Below are 22,140 nucleotides of genomic sequence, written 5' to 3'. Positions count from 1 at the left end.
CAGAACTCTGTCACTCGGTAGGCCACTGTTGCTGTGTTATAACATGGGTTAAGATGAGTGATACAAAGCATCCTCTGTAGCAGGTAGCAAGTTAGGAGTAGGGATTGAAAACTGAGCTGTGTCCGTAGAGCATAAGCTGTATCTCTTGTCTGATTGCATTCGCATTGCCGGCAAGACATTTAGATGTTGGGAGGTATCTGTCTGGTGCGGTTGTCTTCCTGTTCTGTTTCAGGAACTCTGAAAATCCCATCCTCCTTCCTCTTTTCTACAGTGTTGAGAACAATTCTTGCTCTCTGTGTAGGTTGGTAAGGTAATCAGCCTGGATGTACCTTTTAAGTAGGTCTTTGCACTGTGTCGGCACAATCAATTTTTTTGAGTAAGTAGGTTTCATGGGTCTGTTCAGTGGCTGATTTTGTAAGAGTGCAAGTTTGGAAGGCTGGCGTTAATGGTAATAGTTACAGTTAGCGTCAGTTAATGCACTGTTCTCCTGAGGCTGCAGAACCTATGAACTGACTGTCATTTCTTGTAAACTACATATCAAATGTTCCTATATGCTGAAAAGGTTAGAATTCCAGTTAGGCCATGTTATCCATGCGCACATCAATTTGCAGTGCTACATGAGTAGTAAAACTTGTTGCCACAATTAGAAGTTTTTGATCTAAAATTTGAGAACTGAAGTGTGATGAAGAATTAAGAATAGTTTGGAGGGGTTGCTGCTTTCCCCCTTCCCCCTCTCTCATTGCAGGACAGGTTATCTTGTTTTTGAGGCTAGTTCCAATTAATTTTATGTCTGTACAAGCTCAATCACAACAAATTTATAAATGTATAACCTAATTTAGCATATTGCAATTTAAAAATATTTAAAATCGACATCATTAGAAAGAATAAAAAGCCATACTTTGTATGGCCCAAAGCCAGAAAAAAGGATGCTATTTGCAGATGTTGGGTTTCTCTTTAACTTCCTTTTAATTTTTTCCCCTCTCTTTAAATGATTTATGAGACGTTTCCATGAGCGTCAGAAGTATTGTTCTCTTTGGCTTAAAAATAATGGGTGCTAAGGTCTTTCTCTAGATGAGAGAATTATCTCTCTTTTTTTTTATTTATTTATTTGAAAATAAGTTTTCTTATTCTTACCCCCCTATGAAATCTTCATGAAAAAACAGGATTGGATATTATTTCCTGAGACGCATTTTGGAGCCAGCAATTAAATGTCTTTGGAGGAAGAAATGAAATTATTGAAATGTTTAAAAGTAGAGCACCAACTTAAAGCAAATGTTTTTAATAGGTATTTTAGAGCATCTAGCAACTTTTAAAGTAGTATTTGATTATTTTATTTTTTTTAAAGTGAAGTTTTATGGTATTTATTGCTGCCATCTGAAATAGACCATTTTGGTCAATGGCAGGTAACATCTTAAACTCTTACTACAAAAAGGTCAGATTAAAATAAAAATTGCTCTGTCTGAAGTGGATGAAAATGCAAATTACTGTAAGGTGGAAATAACAGGCTGAGTACAGACTAAGCATCTGAGAATAAAGGTATTTGAATAATGTGTGATTCTTTTTTCTGTCCATCTAAAATAATCTGAAGTAATTTTCTTAGAAAAATAACTAAATGAAAGCACACTGCTAGATGTAGTATCTGTTACTTTCAGTGAGCTTTTTTGTTTCTGGGTATGTTTCTATAGTTTTATTGCAAGGATATGTCTATTACACCACACATCCAATCAGTGCAAACTCCGTAAAAGAAACCTTCAAGCAGTTGCACCATCTTCTGAAGCATGAAATAAGTGTCGTGAGCCAGATGTGTGAACTGTGTCTTCAGGACGGACACCCCCTTTCTTCCTTTCTCAGACTAAGTGGTAGCTGTCTGTCTGGTGCCTGTGTTCTGAATCAGAATTGTGCTGTCACTTTCTGTTTTGTGCCTGGCTTTAAAAAATGAATTGATCACCGAATTCCTAAAAATTTTCATCAGCCTTACTAAGGAGAAAAGAGATGAGTGGATGAACGTAATGTGACAGCTCTCCTTACTAGGAAAGGGCCTTGCTGTGTAAAGAAGCTTGTCTTGTATCTAAAGTCATAAGTGACGTGAGTAAATTAGCGAAAGATTGTATGCAGACTTAGTTGGGTAACAGTGTATACACTCAAATTTGTGCTGTTGTGTGCAGTAAAATACAAATTATTTGACCTTTTTTTCCCTCTTCGCTGTGGAATAGTGAGTCACGCACTCAGGTATTGCAGTGCAAGTAATCTACTGTCTCTGTTAAGCTTGTGTCAACTTGGGCATAGGTTGGTGTGTATGAACTTATTTGAGTATGTGTTGTGTAAAGTCATAAAAATAATTTATAATCAGTAGTACAAAATGAGGTTTTTAATGAAAATTCTATCTTGTTTTTTAGCTTAATATATTGCTTTTTCGTTTCACATGAAGATTAAAGTGCATTATCTAGGAATGTTTCTATTTCAACTCTAGTATGTAAACAGAAACCAAAAATTTGGCAAGCTGGCTTTTTGAGGGGTGGTAATTAGGGGTTTTAATGAGGAAAAAGGAATTAATATATTTCTGTGTAAAAAGACTTCAAAGTGAGTTATTTTTGCATGTGATCTTTATTACTTTGTGTGTATTTACTGTCTTGGCTGTGATGGCTCTTCCTGAGGTCTGTTGGAAAAAATATTCATTTCCCTTCGTTATGGACTCTACTGTAAAAGAAACAAGCGAATTGGCTATGTAAGTGCAAGAGGATTTAGCTGGAAAGGAAGACTGCTGGCTGGAGGTTCTCTCTCGGAGCCTCTTGCCTGAGATTCACTGGCTCATAAGAGAATGATCTCTTGCATTTCCAGTGAACAGTCACCTGTTGGGACGTACGCAGAATTCAGTCTGATAGCTACACTGACTCTCCCGTCTTGGAGAACAGGCCTTTCTTTAAACAGCTGTTACTGTGTTGAACACTGAGCTGGGATGCGTTCCTTGAGGCTCACCAGACTTTTGTATTCTTGAAGCCAATAACAACGATTGCTTGCATTACAGTATAATACTGTTTTTCTTTACCTGTGTGGTATTTAATTTTTTACAAGGTAATTTTCCTTTCATAATAATGTTATTTTATCATTCTATATCCCCCTGCCTGTATTTCACATGCTGCTCAATTTTCCACTGTTCAGGATGATTGAAATTGTGTGATCGTGTATAAGCAGTTAATTCATAGTCAAAGCTCTAAAATCAACTCGTCCAATTTTAGTTGTGTTGTTTAACCGGTAGTGATACAAATGCTGTAATTACAATTACGTAGACAGAAGTGAATGGCATTTAGTACATTGTAATTGGCTCATGTGGTTCTAGTTACCTTGAAGTGAGCTCAGTCATTAATATAAAGGGTTAGAAACTGGACTCTTAAAAAAACTTAGTGTAAATTAGGAGAGATTTAAATAATTGAACTGGCCCTATTTTAGTAAATTGGGACACTATTTCCAGAATTTGGGGAAAGTTCATAGACTAGATGATACCAGATTGTATAAATACAGCTTATAAGAAAATTAGAAAATTGGTTTAGGCAAGAGTTAAGGGACAAAACAGTTCTTACAAGCATGTAAGAGGATATATAATGATTAATGTAAAAATAAATGAAAGCACTGTGTTATGGAGTAGCTGTTACAGAACTAGGTGATATTTCAGAATAGTGTTTTTATAAGCATATATGCAAAAATATACATTCCTATTGAAATTAAGAAATTGACAGTGGCTAAATGAAAGAAAAATTTGCAAAGCCACCTTAAAAATCAGATCTGTCGGAGTAGGTCTCATAACCTGTGAACCGTGGAGAATTTTTTTTTATCATTGTGCACCCAGAGTCTTGGTATATTCAGTGGTCTCGCATTACATGCAAATTTATTCCGTTATGTGTAATTCAAGCACATCTAAAGACTGGTGTAGGCTAAAGTGATTTTGATACTACGTTCCGGTTTACTTTGGAGAAGTGTAGAATTTTAAAATTTTCTTCTTGTTACTTGATGCTTCTGTACATTTCTTATTTTAAGCTAAAATATAAAAGGCTTGGATAGTGGCAATTAAAATAGGAATGTGTTTGAGCAAAATTTATATAAACTTTTGAGAGGATGCTGCTTAAGCCTTGAGGAATTTAAGTGAATTCAGTATCTCTTTAGACCACTACTGTTCCCATTTTTATGACTACAGGTGTTTACCATCAAGCACTGTGATGTTGTTGGAAAGGGCTGGGGAAAGCATTTAGAAATCTGCTGGCAATAATGACTAGATAGTATTTTTACTGTTCCAGAAAGCTGTGGTTCGGGGGGCAGGGGTTATAGCTGTGGTGGTGGTGGTTTTTGTTTTGCCATTTTTTAAAGAGTCTGAAAAAGCTTAGAAAATGTTCTCTGTAGAAAAAGGTGTTTTGGAGTAAGTGGAAAGACCTACGTTCATTGCCTTCTTCTGATATCTTTTATGGGCTTTTCCTAGAAAAGCTGACTTAATCAAAGAAGTTGCATTTTAAAGGCTGTAAATTGAAAACAAGCAGAAAATGTAACTTACAGTATTTTTAGCATTTGCTGTTGCTTATATCCCTTCTGTTAATAGTGACCTACTGTCTGAAAAGAGGAAACCAGGATAGGCAAGCTAGAAGCTGGAAAAATTTGACCCTGAAATTACTTAATACCCTCAGTGAGAGTGACTGAAATTGTCATGGATTCTCATGAATCTGATAAATTTGCTTCTTGCAGGTGCTTGAAAGGATAAAGGTTTTCTGCTGAGAGGTATTTGTGTATACCTCTTAGAAGAAAATATTCTGTTCAGCATGGGTGAGGAGGAAAGGCGACACTGATTCTTCTGGCTTTGAAATCTATGGATATGAATCTTCATCCTTTTCCTTCTTTGGGCTGTGAACATGCTAATAACATTTAAAGTTTGACTAATAACTATTATAATCAGCCTTCAGGGCTTCAGTTGCCTGTAGGGTCAGGAAGAAATTATTTTCCTAATGTGTAATTTGGCTTCTTGGCTGCTGATTTGTGCCGCGGCAGAGCGTGCTGTGACAGCTGAAATGCTTCCTACCCCAAATGTTATGTTGTGCCCCTCTTGTAGCAGTTGCCAGTCATGTGACAGGGGTGACCGAAATGGCAGTCAGCAGTTCTTAATTTGCTGCGGTTTACTATTCCGGAGTATTAAAGTACTGGCTAAAGTATTAGACTGATAATGGAGCGTGACTGTATCAGCGCAGACTTTGAGAAGAAGTTTTTCCAGGAGAAATTGTTAGGGACTTTGCAGAAACAGTCATCTTCCTCTGTAGCGTGGGGAATGGTTCACCTAATAAAGCATGCCCAAGTGATCTCATACTTAATTGCTTACATAGTCTTTTGCCATTGGTAATAACCTATTCTCTATTGGTGACATACATATTTTGTGTAAAAGGACAGAAGAGACTATTTTTGGACTTGCACTGCAGAAGTTTGTGAACTCACTTCGCTCAGGTAGTAACAAGTGCCAATGGTGAGCAACTGCTTCTAATTCTGGAATGGGCAAATACCCAGAAGGAAGCATTCTGCTCTTCGGGCACCATCTGCATTTCACTATGAAGAAGACTTTGTCCTCTCTGTGGTCCATATTGGACAGTTTGGGAGCTGCTTTTACAGGGATTTGGATTATTCTTTATGACTCATCAGTGGAGCTTTTTAAAATGTAATTGGCTTTGCCTCATTTGAATGAGGTGACTCGTTGCTTCATCCCGAATTAAGAGTCTGAGAAGTCAGTTGCAAAAACAAGCTTTCATCTCACAAAGGTGTAGGTATTTACTTGCCACTTCCTTGCTTTGATGAAATAACTGGTAAAGTAGAAACAAAGGCTTGAAAGTTAGTCTAAAACAAAGTAAAAGGTATAACCACAGAAACTTCATCGCAGTCCCAGTTGAGACGCAACTGCTGCAAAATGGGCAGCAGCCAAGCTTTAGAGTGCATCAGACTACACCTGGCACTAACTGTCGTCTGCTCTCTGAAAACATTTCTTACATGATACAATGATGAATGGCACTTCTTTTTAACAGTGTCATCTACTCAAAATGTTCTGTAACATCTGTTGCTTTGTTCATAAGTTGCAACAAAGATGAAATAACTGAAGGGTGGCTGAGAAAGTGTTTGGGATTTACAGAAGGGTTGCCTGCATTCAAGCTGCTTGGGTAGAAAGCTTTGGCTAGTTTCTGTGAGCTTCTGTGTGTTATCCTTGTGGAAGAATTGTTGCTACTTTCTGCTCATTGTACCTACAGTGTATCATATTTAAAACAGGGAGAAAAGCCTTGGGGAAAAAAGCCTTAGGAAAATACTAAGAATTTGTGATTTGATGAAATACCCTTACTGGTTGTTGGTTGATAGATTATGCATATAAAAAGCTGTTTTCTAATGATTTTTTTGTTTGTGCCTGATGTCACAGTCAAGTTCTGTGTATTCTTTGTTTCCAAAGGAGAAAGCTAGAAAACGAAAGAATGCAAAAAAGCCCAACCTCAGAGGTGCAATTCCTTTTGTCTGTTAGGAAGGTGTGCTCGTATTGATAAATTCTTTTATTAAATTGTGATTTTGATTTAATCCAAGTTTAACATACATGAGAAAACGTAATTTCATTGTGGATTTCTCCCTAAGTTAAAAGTTGAGAATTTACCCTCCATATCAGCTAATCTGTAATTTGGATTTTTTGCACAGAGGATAGGCATGACATTTCTATGAAATTGTGATTAACGGTCATACTTCACTTTTTAACCTAACACGTCAAAACTTCATTTTCTTACGTCTTGCGCTGTGATTCACTTACAGAATTTTTTGAGTGGTTTTAAAGACAAAATTAAACAGTGACTTGAATGTCTTACATATCTATTGCCATTTAAATTTACAAGAATCCACTTGTTCTTTGTTTCTAGGATTAAACTTTAAACTGATAAACATACTCCAGTAATTTAAGTTTTGAAAGCTCAGATCTTCATAAGCTGTAGGACTTGATCTCATAACACCTGTTTAAATCCTGTTTTGTTTTGTTCTAATCTCTTGCCCTATGTTCTGTATAGTTCTTCAATATAAATGATTGACCAAACCCCCAATTCTTGGATTAAGGATGACTTTTGTTTGTTTTGGAAATCATTAAGGTAATAACAATAAATACCCCCCAAAAAATGTCGAAGATATTACGGACATGACTGACTAGTACTGCTCATGCCACTGTTAAATATTGCAGGACATGCATATTTATAATCTGAGCCCCCCCCTTCCCCTGTGTGGGGATTTTCACACTTCCACGCGAGCTGGGCTGCTTTCTCAGCCTGTGTCACTAAACATTAGAATTCTGAGGTATAAAATTTTGTTGTTTGGGGTTTTTGTTTATTTGTTTGTGCTTTTTACATACTTTTTGAGATGACAGAAGCAATCTTTGGTTTATGTTAACTTTTACTTTTGGTCATATGAAAGCAAGGTTGTGGAGTTTGTACTTTTTAGGCGTGAGTCAGGGATGCAGAATGGGATGTGCAAACAGTGATATGTTAAGTAGCAGATTGAATTTTGGGTGCTGAGTGAGGTGTCACTAAAGCAGCCAGTGAGGAAATGCTTGGGACAGATGTGTGTCAAAAACAGTGTTTCTCTGTGTGGTAGGTGCCTTTACTCCTGTCTCCCAAGAGTGCTTTTTTCTTATTTTTGCTTTGTGAAAGTAATGGCACTTTTTCTTTCAACACATCGTGGAGACAAGTGGCAATGTTGGTGACCTTAAAATAATTGTTCTTGTTAGAACACTGACCTTCAAAGTGGGAGATGAAGGTTTAAATCTCCTTTTTCAGACTGGAATTCAAATTCCATCTTCCAGAAGTGCACACTATGCTTCTGTGTGCTGGGAAATCTTTAACTTCTCCCTATTGAAGTTGTTCCTCTTTGCAGAGAGAGGGGCGTGTTATCACTCAGGTTCATCTAGCTGAATGGTAAAGGCAGTCATGGAAAAAGGTTGTAGGGTAGGGGAGGAGTTATTTATAGGGAATTTTTTTTTAATACAATTTTCTGGTTTGAGGTTGTTACTGTATTATGTGCTAAAGACCTGCTTGTGTGTGTGTGTGAGTAGTCTTTTGGGGAGTAAAATTTACACCTCTGTGAACTTCTCTCTCCTCTTTAACTCATGTTCATTCTTGTACAGATTATTATATTTTACAGGAAGGGCAATGCCCTTATTTCTTTGTCTTTACAAGCAAGTAGCATTCCCTACATTTTGAGAGGAATTGAAGAACAATTGCCTGACCAAACATTTAAAGGAAATGAGTGGAGGAGGAATGCTTAATTTGTGGATACTATATGTGACTGAGGCGTGAACTTTTCATCGAGTTTATTCATATGGTGCAAACACTTCTAAATGGTTTCAAATTTTATTATGTTACTGTCAAGGTGGAGACAGTCATTGCCACGTTGAGGATTAGGGAACAGTGTGAACAAAGCTTTCCAGATGTACAGTTAAGATTTTAGATGTATAAATGAAACAAATTCCATTTGTAAGTGGAATTTGGAATTCTTTGTGGGCTTAGATGCAATAAACTCAGTTGTTTAGGTACCCAGTTAGTCACATTGGTTGAAGTACTGAGTTAGCTTGGTACAGCCAGTCTTTTTAGGGAACCTACAAGTTGTTCACTTTGGAGTTAAACATTTTTATGCCATGAGACTGATTTGTGAAGTATGGTACTTATTAATACAAACATCTTGAAATTGGAGCTCTCAGAGGAAAATTAGTTTCACAGATTCGTATTTGGTATTTCATTAGACTCTGTGTTGTTATTTTGGTTTGTCATAGCTCTGTCTACAAAACGAGGTACAGCAGATTTTAGATGCTTAAGTTGCTCTTTTTAATTTAATAACAAAATGTTTTTCTGTCAAATAACATAATTTTTTGTTTTTGTTTGCAGCTTTCATTCAGTCGGATGGCATAATAGACATGCTACGTTTTGATGAAGGAGACTTATTGCAGGTATGTAGTCAGAGTAAATCATCTGAACTAGCAATGTTTCATCTTCGTTTTGATAGCAGCTTTTTGAAACTCATGGGTGAGTGGATTTTTGAACATAAGCAAGCATCAAACTTAAGTAATTCCAAAAAACTTTTGGACCTTCTAGAGTTATTTTCAACAGTATGCTTTGATGTGTCCTGAGGTTCTGGTTCTCTGATCTTTTGTGTTGGGAAACTGGGGGAGTTTGCCAGAGGTTCTGTCTGGCCTGTTTGTCCAGGTTTTTTTTCCTCAGAAAAACTAGGGGATGCTTTCTGTTTAAGACTCATCTTGATATAGAGTTGGGATGCAATTGGATAGCACTACTAGAGGAACTGGGAAGTGTTGCAAGATTCCCAAATGTAAAGGCAGCTCTTGGGACCAAGTCACTACGGGGTTTAAAGAAAGTTCAAATTACTGCAGTGAGGTAATTGGTGTTGTAAATACGGATTTTTCAGGTATAATGTTGCCATTCTTGTGAGGTTTCTTTTGGCGTGAGTCAAAACATATGAAAAGCTGACTTTAAAGAATAGGTGTTGGTATTTTGAGATGGTGGTAGTAGTTGGGATGAAAGACGTAGCAACATGGCGTGATACTTTAGGGCTGCAGAGTTCTGAAGTTCTATTGATGAGAATTTCATACGCATGCATTTTGTGGATTGTATTTATGCTGAGAATATCTTGGTGATGTTAGTCCTGGTAGTTGATAGGGAGGAGAGGAGAAAGAACAAAGCAATTAATTGTTTAAATTATTACAACACATGGCACGTGAGTGTGTTTAACTTCATTAGTTACCAGTGCAGTGCTTGATTTACAATTCCTACCTCCTAGCTAGTCTAGAAGAGTCAACAAATGTAAAAGCTGTATAGTTCTGGGCTTGTGACAGTATTATTTGTTTCAAATTTATGAAGGTGTTTTTTCTTTTTCCTCCACCTACCTAAGTTGTTTGGGTTTTTTGTTTGATTGTTTGGGGTTTTTTTTCATTCTTCCACTGCTTGGTCCTTAATGTAAATCAAGAATAACTTATTACAGATTTTAAGATTATAATGTACAAGAATAAGATCCTTCAAAATAATCTAAACTGGTGACAGAAAAGGTTGCAGATAAAAACAAACTAACTAACCCAACAATCCGCCCCCTGACCATAAAACACCAAACAAGCAAACAAAAAAGCCCCAGGTTCCTCATTATACAGTTGTTTAGATGTCATGTACTAAACAAATTCTCATAATAGATATCTATGTAGGCTTATTTTTGGACATACAGAGTAGAATGGTGGAAGTTTTCCATATAATGGTCACAGTCTCAGTTACTGCAGTTTCTGACTCAGAATATTTCTTTAACTTGCATGGAGATACCTCATATCAGTATAAATAAAAGACAAAAAAATCACTAGGCTTAGTTTCTTTTACATACTCTGTTGGAATATATTTTGTTCGACAAGAGTGGTTTAATAAAAATGACAGACAGGTGTTGGCCCAATTTTTAATATAAAAATGATGTAGTCGAATTCACTTATCGACACTACATTTTAGGTGGGTTTTTCCGCAGCATTCTTTTTTTTTTTCTTTTTAAACTAATTAAAATTAATCTTACAAATCTGAAATTATCTTATTTATTAATTTTAGCACTCTTAATCACTATAGTTCTCAGGACTAGAAAGTAATGGTGCTGCTGTGAACCACCTCAATAATTCATATAAAGATGGAAAAGTAAAATGGATTGTTAATCATTCCAACTTTATTGCAGTATGAAACAGAGACAAGAAAATTAGTTTAAATATTATGGTTGGACAAAGTCAAGCAATTCTGGATGTTGCACTGTAAACTTTGCAGTGCTTTGGATTGCATTTGGCTGCCACTTATCCTAATACACTGCTGAATATTTGATTTAAAACAAAGCAAGAGAGACAAGATTTCTAATAAATGGTTTATACGTTTTATATTATGGTTGTGTCTCAAGCCAAAAATATCTATGTAAGTGAAACCAGTTCCTTTTAATCAGAATGATACAGCATGTTTTCTCTAGCTTACAATTTATTTGGGGTTATTTTCTGTAGATTTTAATATGGTGACCTCTTGTGACTACTTACTGCAATTAAAAAATAAAACCAAAGCAAATATATTGTTGTAAAAACAGATTTACATCTTGTGAACTGCAGTTACTAAAGTTTTAAATCTACTGTAATGTCATTGAATGTTTCTCATTCAAGCTTTCTGTAAGTTTTCACAAATGTTTGTTGATTGTAGGTCATCCATCATTACAGAACAAACATGATCATGTAGTAGTAACTCAGTATTGTCTAATGTTATGTCACCCTCAGGTGTTTGGTTTTTTTTTTTTTTAATGTAAAAAATAACCAATTCGGTGCATAAAGTGATTAATAAACATTGAAGTGTCTAAGCAATCTCCAGTCTTGGTTTATTGTTCCCCCCTCAAAGAATTGGATATCTTTACAGTGGAAGCAAGCCCTTTTCTTGTTTGAAGGAGTTGCTTTCCAAGTAAGGCAAATCCAATGCCTTACAGTCTTACATAATTTAATCATGAGGGATTCCTGCCACCTCCCTCCAGTTAGAGTACATCCTCTTGATACTGTTTTTTGTACTTATTTGGACTACATGCTCTCGGTGAAACACTCCTTATGTTATGAAACCACTACACACAATCACATTTTAGGAGTTTTGTTGTAAAAAATGAATGAAATGTGTTGGAAAATTGGGTTCGACTAGACTGACTTTAAAAAGTTATTTATTGAAAGAGCATAAATCTTTAAATATTTAAGGAAAAAAACCTTGCATTTAGTAAAAATAAACTGGCAATGGAAATTTCGTTAGTTCATTCTAGTGGATAACAGTAGCAAAGCAGAGACTGTACTTTTAGGGTGTGGACTTCCAGTATGTGGATTAGAAAGTGCTACACCATGTAGCTTTGCCCTCTGTCTTAATAGAGCAAAAGTGAGAATTTTATTCTTCAGCATACATGTTTAGATTAAAGGTTTATATCTGAATAAATTTATGCTACTTCTGCCCATGGATTAAATTACAATAATGAAATAATTTCCTAATTCTGTCTATTCTTCACATGAATCAGTCCCCTTAAGGACTCAACAACTTTTTGAATTCTTCAAATAATTTATTTCTATCCCAAACATATTTAGATCCTGAATATAAGTTGTCCATTGCTCAATGCAATGTAGGGTTTGGGGTTTTTTCTGCAATAGCAGGCAATTTGCAGATGTCTATATAATTGGTTAGCACTTAACAGAGTCATTGATGTGTTTGGTTGGAATGGACCTCAGGAGATCACCTAGTACTTTCTTCAGGTAGTGTTGTGTGTAGATGGACTCTACAGGTAGTGTTGTGTGTAGATGCTTGACTCTTTTGTTCTTAAAACCTCTAGAGAAGTAACTTTCACAAGTTTCTGAGGCTTTGAGAAAGGACAGAGTAGTTGCTTCCCTGTGTAATAAAACTTGTTTTAGTGATTCCAAAATGACTTGTAATTTTTTGACAGCATTTTGTTTGCTCATATAGTTTGTATTTCACTATGGTCTCCAGACACATTCTTTTCTCTAGTGTACTACCGCTTAGTCAGTTATTCCCAGTTTTAGGTTTGAGCACTCCTTCAGCTAAACTTTGCCTTGTCAGTGTCAGGTCATATCCTCCGTATGTCGTTATTATTTGAAGCCTTGTCTGGACCTGACAGATGCTTCAAGTCCCTGACTATGATGTCATCTGCAAATATTAGGAGTGCTGAAATAAACTACAACTGTTACTTTTACTAAATTATCCTTTCATGTTAAGCCAACATACTGCCTCACTTTTTGAGGACTTCATTTTGAAAATTGAACAGTAAAGTAAAATTCATTTTTCAGAGCAAAGTTTTCATTTGCTTTTAGTTCATAAAGGACTGTTTCTCAGGTCATTCTGTTTATTGTGAGAGCTCTTGCCTTAGGTATCTAATGTTTGCTTGAACAATGTAGCTGGGGCCACTATTTTCCAGAGTGAGCGATCTTCTATTCAAACTGTTTGGAAAGTATGCTTACGTAGTAGTATTTTTAAAGTAGCATATTCTTACAATGAAAAAGGAAAATAGTAAGACTCTTCAGTCAAATTCTCCTAACATGAATCGCTACACTTACCCTTGCTGCAATAATATTAAGAGAATGAAACGCGTTTTTAACAGGCAAACTCCTAGAAATTATTTTGCTGATACTTACTGGTTTGCAAATAGCTAGAATAGGGGAAAAAGAAAACTTGTGTGATTATATATACTTAATACATATTTCCTGTCTTTGTTCATAAACTGCTGTAAACTGCTAGTCACAAAAGCTGGTAATGAGTATTACAGTGGTCCTAAATGTCAAATAGACAGGACCTTAACATGACTTGCGGTGGCTTTGCAACGAGGAAGCTATGGGACTGAGTTACATGCATGGGAATCAGCAATGCTGATCTCTTACTGGAAGAATTTTATTATTTTCTGCATGATCAGTGCTTCATTCTGTATGGCACGGTAAAGAGGTATCTTAACAGAAGTGGCAACCATTTGGTCCTGGTGTATCAGCAATAGTGTTTTCAGAGTGTAAAGTTTAAAAGCATTTTTTATTACCTCAAATTTTGATATTGTATGTTGACTTTTAAAAGGGTTTTGATATGATCTCCATTATTATCCATATAGCCAAACTGCTAAGATACAGACTTCATAAATGGGCAATAAAGCAGCTAGACCATTGACCTCGATGGGTGTACTCTACAGTACGAAGTTCAGCTGGCAGTCGGTTACCCATGATGGAGTTTGATACTGAGGACAATACTGCTTAATGTCTTCATTAGCAGCCTAGATGATGGTATAGAGAGTGCTCTCAGTAAGTCTGCAGATGCTACCAAATTGGGCAAAGTAGTTGATACACTGGAAGGCAAGGCTGCTATTCAGAGGGACTTTGGCAGGCTGACAGGAGCCTCATGACATCCAGCTAAGGCAAATGCAAGTCCTGCATCTGGGGGAGAATAACCCTGTGTAATAGGACAGGCTGGGCAGTGACTGGCTAGACAGCAGCACTGTAGAAAAGACCTGGGGGGTCCTGGTAGACAACAAGCTGAACATAAGTTAGCTGTGTGCCCTTGTAGCAAAGAAGGCCGCCAGCCTTCTGAACTGTATGAACAAATGTGGAGCCAGACGATAAGGGGTGTGATTTACCCCCACTTAAGCACTTGTGGGGCTGCAGCTGGAGTACTGTATCCAGTCTGGGCTACCCAGTACAAGGCAGGCACTGACATACTGGAGCAAGTACAGCAGAGGGATTCCAGGATGATCAAGGGGGCTGGAATGCTTCTCACATTAGGATGTGTTTCTTCAGCCTGTAGAAGAGAAGACCAAGGGGAAAACTAATTGCTGTGGGCAGTGTAGAGTTGTCAAGAGCCAGATTTTACATTGTGCACAGTGGAAGGATGAGAGGCTTTGGACACAAATTTCAGCATGGGACATTCCAAACCCATGTAAGAAAAAAAGCTTTTAAACTTGAGGGTGATCAAACACTGGACCAGGTTACTCACAGAAGTTGTAGAATTTCTGTCTTTGGAGATATTCAGAGCTCGATGGCCCAAAGCTGTGAGTGACCTGCGCTAACTAGGCCTCTCCTGACCAAGGATTGACTGGATGGCCTCTGGAGCTTCCTTTTAATGTGTGTGATTTTTATAAAAGAATAAAAGCCATCTCAGTTCATCACCGTTGCTTGTGAGCAGCTGAAGACCTTCTGCTGCTCAGAAAAAAATGGCAGTTTCTTCTTGTACAGGAAGAATTGCCATCCCCAGGCTTTAGTTTAAAAGTAATTAATTGATGCCCAGGAGTAAGTGACTGTTGCAAAACCAATGTCAATAGCATGTGTTGCATCAGCTAAAGTCAACTGATGTTTTTATTTCCTTATGTGAGTTTGGGTCATGAAAGAGCAAGGCAAGAATGACTGAGTTCAGCCCACTTTCAGCTATCTTCCAGATTACAGCATTCATTTTTTTCATTACGTTAAGCAAGATATTAATCATTAGTTATGTATCTTTTAATTATCCTACTTATTAACATAGGGCTCATGAATGCAGCAATGAAGATTTAAGCTGCCATGTATTGGTTTTGCTGTCTCTCAACATTTAGTTGCAAGCAGCACATAGCTCTTCCACAAGAAGGAACCAACCTTACTGTAAGATAAAAATATGTAAAATGTTCATACAAAATTAAAACTGAAAGAGTCTTTTAAATTAGTGCGGATACTCTTGCGTAGGAATAGAGAAAGCTTTGGTTGTTGAGAATTTTGGTAACATGAAAGAAATGTATTTGGTGTCCAGAAATCTCAGGTCTTGATTAAGAGGGTCTCCCTGCTTCACCGCCCCCAATCCTTGTTTAAGACTTCAGGGCTTTAATTCAGTTGCTTAAACACAGGTAACCAGTGCTATTTGAGATGCCCTGGGCTGTCCCAGACATCTACATGGGCCTGGCAGATATGGCACAGGGCATAGGAGAAACTGTGTGCCTTTCTGGATGTGAACCTGAGACCAGGCAGGTTGCCCTAGGACATTAATCTCAAGTGGCTGCGGATGCCTATGTTTAGATGACTGAATGTAGTGCTAGGTAATATGACCTCTTACCAAGAAGTGAAGAATAGCTATTGTAACAAACTGGTGAGACATTAAAATTAACTTTTTTTTTTTTGTTGGTTGGTTGTTTTTTTGGTGGGATTTTTTTGTTTTTGTTTTCTGGCTAAAGTTAACAACCATGGGTATGTCTTTAGAGACAGCCTTCAGATTGTAAGGTCTGGTTTTTGATTCTCCATGTGCACAAGATTGGTGTCTGGTATCGTTCCACAACTGTACTGAGTCTGTAAGGTGTGCTTTCAGGTACAGATTATCTGTGAAACCTTTCTTGAGGCTATGAGCCTCTGGAGAGAAAGAGTAAGTCTTGAAACTGGTGCTGGCTGACTGCTTTCGAATTTTCTAACTCACTGTGTGCAAGCTGTCTCAAGATTTTTACTCTGAAATCCCTTTGGTTTATAGTTTAATCCTTTTAGGGTTGTATTAAAGATAAATTAAAGCAGGCAACTTTTAGTAGCAAGAGCCTAAATGCATATGCTATCTTTAAATTAAAAAAAAAATTAAAAAAAAAATCTATCTCCAATGGAAGGATTATAAACTCCCAGTACTGGTAAAAGGGGTGATTTTTTCCCTCTCCTGCTTATTTTTCCCACTCAGTTGTATATTTCTACTGTTTCTTTTGTGCTGACCTTAGGTTTTTTTGTTAGGCAGTCAGCTGGATCAGGAAATTAATCCAATTGAATTTTTTTTCCCTGTAACTGAGCTTATTATGTCTCTTGAAATATTAATAGTGTGCACATGCATCCTTCTTCCTGATCTGTACATTGCAAGGTAGTATTTTGTTATTTGTAATACTCCTGTACAGATAAGAGTTAATAAATTTTTCCTATAAATCATGTTTAGCTAATGCTGCTGTATTACAGATGTATCCTTTACAGGAGAAAAGAATAAACTGTATTTATTAAAGAGAATAATTTTTTTTCTCTTTACCTGATAAACCGTCAGTATTCAACAAAACCTACACTTTAAATAGTGGATTGATCTGGTACATAGTTTTAGTTCTTAGCATTTATGTTTGACAGTTTTGTGTAGTCGCACAGGAAAAATGGCATGCCAGACTGCAGCACAGTAGGTCCACAATTTTACTTGAAGATAAATTTAAAAAAAAATATTTAGAACATGTAACTGAACACATTTGTATAGTTTTGTTTACTGCATGACTCTAAAGAGTGGTGTGTAATAAAAATGAGTGGTAATTATAGAAACTGCCATGTCAGATTTATTTTTGGTTTAGTTCCATGATGCTATGGTTGATGAGCTGCTGAAGTTGGTATGCTATTTCTTTGCTTTTGATTGACTGTGATTTAAAAAAACAAGCAAACAAACAAAAACAAAACAAAAAACCACACAACAAAATACCCACAAAAAACCCCAAACAAACGAAAAAGCAAACAACCCCCTGCTCAAAACACAAAAAGCATCATTGAAATTAGTCATTTTGCTTGTATTTAACAGACATCTGAAAGCAGAAACCAGGCTTTTCCTCATAAGTGGGAATCTTTGATGGATTTTTGCTCTTAAATATATTTCAGACGTATGATGTCCTCCTGAAGTGATTTGTGATTTTAAAAGTTATGTACAGGTATTAGACTAATATTTTCATATCATATCTGTAATTTCAGAACATAGGAGGGAAGACTTGAGTGTATGATCAGCCAGAGAATTTAACTCCCAACAGTTAACTACAGCCATGGCTATGTACTAGTTCAGCTATTGTCAATGACACATATTTCCATTTGTTTCTGTATTTTTCTGGAGCTAAATTTGATCTCCACTGCCCTCTGTCTAAAAGTTGGCCTGGGTGGGTCCTTAGACTAAGACTAACATTAGGGGTATTGACTGCCAGTTACGATGCTTAAGAGGGTAGATAACAAAGAACTTTCTTTACCGAATAATGTAAAACTTAATAGAATGTGCTCACTTGTTAGAGCCAAAGCTAGTTGTCAAGGATGGAACAGTGTTGGTAATGACTATTTTGGTTGCCCTGTCAGAGGATCTGAACCTGTTAGCTCCATCATCTGACTGCCAGGTGACTGTTGGTAATTTGATTATGTGCTTTAGTTATGTTTCTAAAGAAAAATCAATTACTGAAAGGAAGGTTGTATTTAATTGTAGTGAATAATGCACTTTCAAGGACATTGGTAAGGAATACAGGGTGTTGTCGTGGTTTAACTGCAGCCAGCAACTAAGCACCACCCAGCTGCTTGCTCACTCCCCCCAGGTGGGATGGGGGAGAGAATCAGAAGGGTAGAAGTGAGGAAACCCATGGGTTGAGATAAAGACAGTTTAGTAGGTAAAGCAAAAGCTGCGCAGGCAAGCAAAGCTGAACAAGGAGTTCATTCACTACTTCCCATCAGCAAGCAGATGTTCAGCCATCTCCAGGAAAGCAGGGCTCCATCACACGTAACAGTTACTTGGGAAGATAAATGCCATCACTCCGAAGGTCCCCCCGCCTTCCTTCTTCTTCCCCCAGCTTTTGTTGCTGAGCATGATGTCCTATGGTATGGGATATCCCTTTGGTCAGTTGGGGTCAGCTGTCCCGGCTGTGTCCCCTCCCAACTTCTTGTGCACCCCCAGCCCACTCACCGGTGGGGTGGTGTGAGAAGCAGAAAAGGCCTTGGTGCTGTGTAAGCACTGCTCAGCAGTAACGAAAACATCCCTGCTTTATCAACACTGTTTCCAGCACAAATCCAAAACACAGCTCCATACTAGCTACTATGAAGAAAATTAACTCTACCCCAGCCAACACCAGCACAGGTGTTTATACATCTGTTAATGTCATAGAGTAAGTTTGGTGGTTGTTGTGGTTTAACCCCAGCCAGCAGCTCAGTCCCACGCAGCTGCTCACTCACTCCCGCATGGTGGGATCGTGGAAATAATTGGAAGGGTTAGAGTGAGAAAACTTATGGGTTGAGTTAAAGACAGTTTAATGGGTAAAGCAAAAGCCACATGCACAAGCAAAGCAAAACAAGGAGTTCATTCACTGCTTCCCATCAGCAGGCAGGTGTTCAGCCATCTCCAGGAAAGCAGGGCTCCATCCCATGTAATGGTTACTTGGGAAGACAAATGCCATCACTATGAACATCCCCCCCCCGCTTCCTTCTTCTTCCCCCAGCTTTATATGCTGAGCATGACATCATATGGTATGGAATATCCCTTTGGTCAGTTGGGGTCAGCTGTCCCGGCTGTGTCCCCTCCCAACTCCTTGTGCACCCCCAGCCTACTCGCTGGTGGGGTGGGGTGAGAAGCAGAAAAGGCCTTGAGGCTGCGTAAGCACTGCTCAACAATAATGAAAGCATCCCTGTATTGTCAACACTGTTTTCAGCACAGATCCAGAACACAGCCCCATACTAGCTACTATGGAGAAAATTAACTCTATTCCAGCCAAAACCAGTACAGTTGTATAACAATATTTCACAGGAACACTGTCTCAGCAATTTTGGTTGTCTCCCTCCAGTAGACAGGAAAGTCAGTGATGTGAATGCATGGCATGGAAGAATAGAACTGGTGAAATCAGGAGAAGAATGGCTTTAAATGACTGTGCTGTAGTAAAAAGGAGAGGGATATATGCAGTTGTTTGGTAGGGAGAAATAGCAAATTATTTCAGTTAGTAGAGAAAATGCTTAAAATGGATTTAGGTCATTTTTGGGTACATCTGCATTAGTGATTGTATTGCATAGATCTTCAGATCCAGAACTTCCTCATCATCAACACTTGGAGCGTACCACTTCCTACATGCATCAGCGATGTGCAGAAAGCTCATAAATGCTGAGATTTATTGACCAATTTGTCTCTTAGCCTAGATCAATGGTAGCTGGCTGTGGCGAAGATCAGCGTGCCTCTCGGCTGCAGTGAAATAACTCAGGCTGTTTAGTCCTTATCAGCAAGCACTAGTCTGTTTCTACCAAGTAGGCTGTGCAACATCTCCTGCAGAGCCCTCAGAGCCAGGTGTAGTCTGATGTGCTTTTAGAGAGAATGGGTACATCTGCAAGCTGTAGGCAATAGTTACATAGTTTAAAATGAAAAAAAAAAAAAAAAAATTGGAAAGGCAGACAGTGATTCATGTTGTCAAATTTATGATGGAAAAGCAGATAATAAGAATAAGCATATGTAATTATAAGTAGCTGTTAGAAGCTTATTAAAACTTTTTAAAATAATCAAGCAATACATATTTTCTGCAGAGCTTATAAAATCATGCTGTTATGAACTAGAGAAAATCACTGGCTTAATGTTTTGAACAAGTGCTTGTATGAAGTGTTAAACCAGCTTTTGACAGCACAAGTCCTTTTTGGATGGAGAGAAAATATTTTCAGCTGATTCACTTTGATTCAGTTTCCTATCTATTTTTTAAGCTGAGAAATTAACGGGTAGAATTTTAAAACTGGAAGGTTTGCTCTCACCTTTCCAGTCTGAGGAAAACATAAGGTATGGAAGGCAGAGATCTGTTTTTTCTGATTAAATTCTTTAGCTTTCAGAGCTCATCAGTTAACTTGTTAGGCAGTACTTCCTAGGAATTTTTAAATCCAAAACATTTCGTATCTTAAGCATTCATCAATTTACTAAAACTGATTTTAAGTTTCTGCTTTTTTCATTTTAATTGAATTTCTCTTACTATTCTGAAACAATTTACTACAGGTTGTAAGTATTTACTTATATCTTACTGGAAATAGAAAACGGAGGGTAACAACAGAAGTTAAAAGCTTATCAGTATGTGATTAGTATACCTTAGCTAGGAAAACTTAATGGAAAAATTTGCAAGCCAGTGTATGCCTGTTTTCCTCATCACGGTACAAACGTAATATGTAAGTTTAAATGAAAGCTTGCTGACTTTAACTGAATACTTACTGATTTTTAAATTATAATAAAATTGGCGATATAAAACAACTTACCTTGTCTCTTAGCATTCTGTTCAGTGAGGAAAAACTGCACTGATCGTACTGTACTGCAAAGAGTAATTTCATGTTAACCCCTTCCTCCTGCAGTGTCCCTTTAGCAAGGCAGTCTGCCCCTCTGTTTCAGAGGTTTTAAAACAAAAACCCTAATTGATGCTTTGCCTAGACATCGAAAATTGCAAATAAATCCTCAAGTTACAAACAGATTAGCTTTGTTTTACAATGGTAAATAATACAAGTCCAGCTTTCCTTAGTTTGATACAAATTGTAGAGTCAATAAACAAAATAATTTTGTTTTAAATCTGAAACACTACTTAGATTTACAGTCCAGAATTGATTCTTGACATGAATCAAACGTTCATGTTTGCAGACTAAATGATTTAATAGTAGTAATTATAAAATTTCAAAAGAAGTGTCTCCAAAAAGCAAAATAAAATACAGATTCTTTTATTAGAGGAATTTTTGAGTAAAGACAATTTTTTAAAAAATTATTTTAAGAAAAAATACTTTTATCTTAGGAAGAACAAAGAAAGAAAGTGTAATTTGTAGTAGTGAAGTGCCCAGCCAAGGGACTTGATTTTAGTTCAGAAATGAGATATAAAAAATTTGTGTTCCCCTTGCAAACAAACTACATCTTTATAATAGAGGTGAACTGTGTCAGATGAGCCAAGGTGCACCATAGACTTTATCAGACCTGTAAGCTTTCTTCCCACTCCCAGAAGATAAATACTCATCTTGGCCATGAAATGCCTTTAAGAGAAGGACTGAAATCCTCAGTCTGATCCCCAAATCATATGGGAAGACAGCAGTTTTCAGAGTCAGGTGGGTTTTAACGTTAGCTGTATAAGGACATTCCATATGCAGCCTTCTAAACCAGTTGGGATTTCTTAAACAAGGGTAAACTAGTTGGAAATTCCTAGACAACCTAACCTCCTTGTTTTCAGGTAATTAACTGTAATGTCCAGCAGAGTGGTAGTAAAGTTATGAATAATAGAGGCTAGAAGATCATTAGCAGGGAACGAGATGAAATTTCCTAAACAAATGGAGATTATAGTGTTCTTTGTTTTCTAGTTCATTAAATTACACTGGTGAGATAATTGCTTGGCTATTACTTGTTTTATATGTTTTTCTTTGTAATTTGTTCCTTACGTCTATGCTAGGTTTTTCTTTTGCTCCCTACAATGTTATAATTTCCTGGACTTTTTTCCTCCACTCAATTTTTAAGTTGTTAAGTTGCTGCTTGTCTTAAAGTTTGTAGGAGTTCCTACCACTGGAACTGACTGCAGTTCTTGTCCAGGGCCAAAAAATCTTTTGGTAGAGGCTTAATATCTTTAAGTAATTAATTGGTAAAAACCAATTTGCATTTTCTGTTCCAGATTCAGAACTTCTCCTTTTGTCTTTCAAGATCTGATCTACTAACTTGTTACAGTTGCTGGGGTTTTTTTTTTCCCCACAGGAACTCTAATGCTGTCAGTGTCTTAAATTTAAAATTATTTTTTTCTTTTACAGACTGAGACAACTATAGGCCTCAGTTCATATCAACAGAAAAGGTAAGCATGATTTTCTGGGAGTTTAGTACAGCCATCCTATTGTGAGATTTGTGATATTTTTCGTGAGAA

General features: G+C 37.1%; 1 protein-coding gene across 1 annotated transcript in view; it reads left to right on the top strand.

The window, feature by feature from the left end:
- Positions 1-22,140, top strand: part of TMEM131 (transmembrane protein 131) — a 103,793-nt gene that overhangs the window by 12,969 nt on the left and 68,684 nt on the right. Inside the window, 2 exon segments of the mRNA XM_059815445.1 lie at positions 8,916-8,977; positions 22,031-22,071. Of these exon segments, the coding sequence (XP_059671428.1) occupies positions 8,916-8,977; positions 22,031-22,071 (103 nt within the window).

Source organism: Gavia stellata, chromosome 1 (assembly GCF_030936135.1).
Source record: "Gavia stellata isolate bGavSte3 chromosome 1, bGavSte3.hap2, whole genome shotgun sequence".
Classification (NCBI taxonomy): Eukaryota; Metazoa; Chordata; class Aves; order Gaviiformes; family Gaviidae; genus Gavia; species Gavia stellata.
This window is presented reverse-complemented; position numbering and strand designations above follow the sequence as displayed.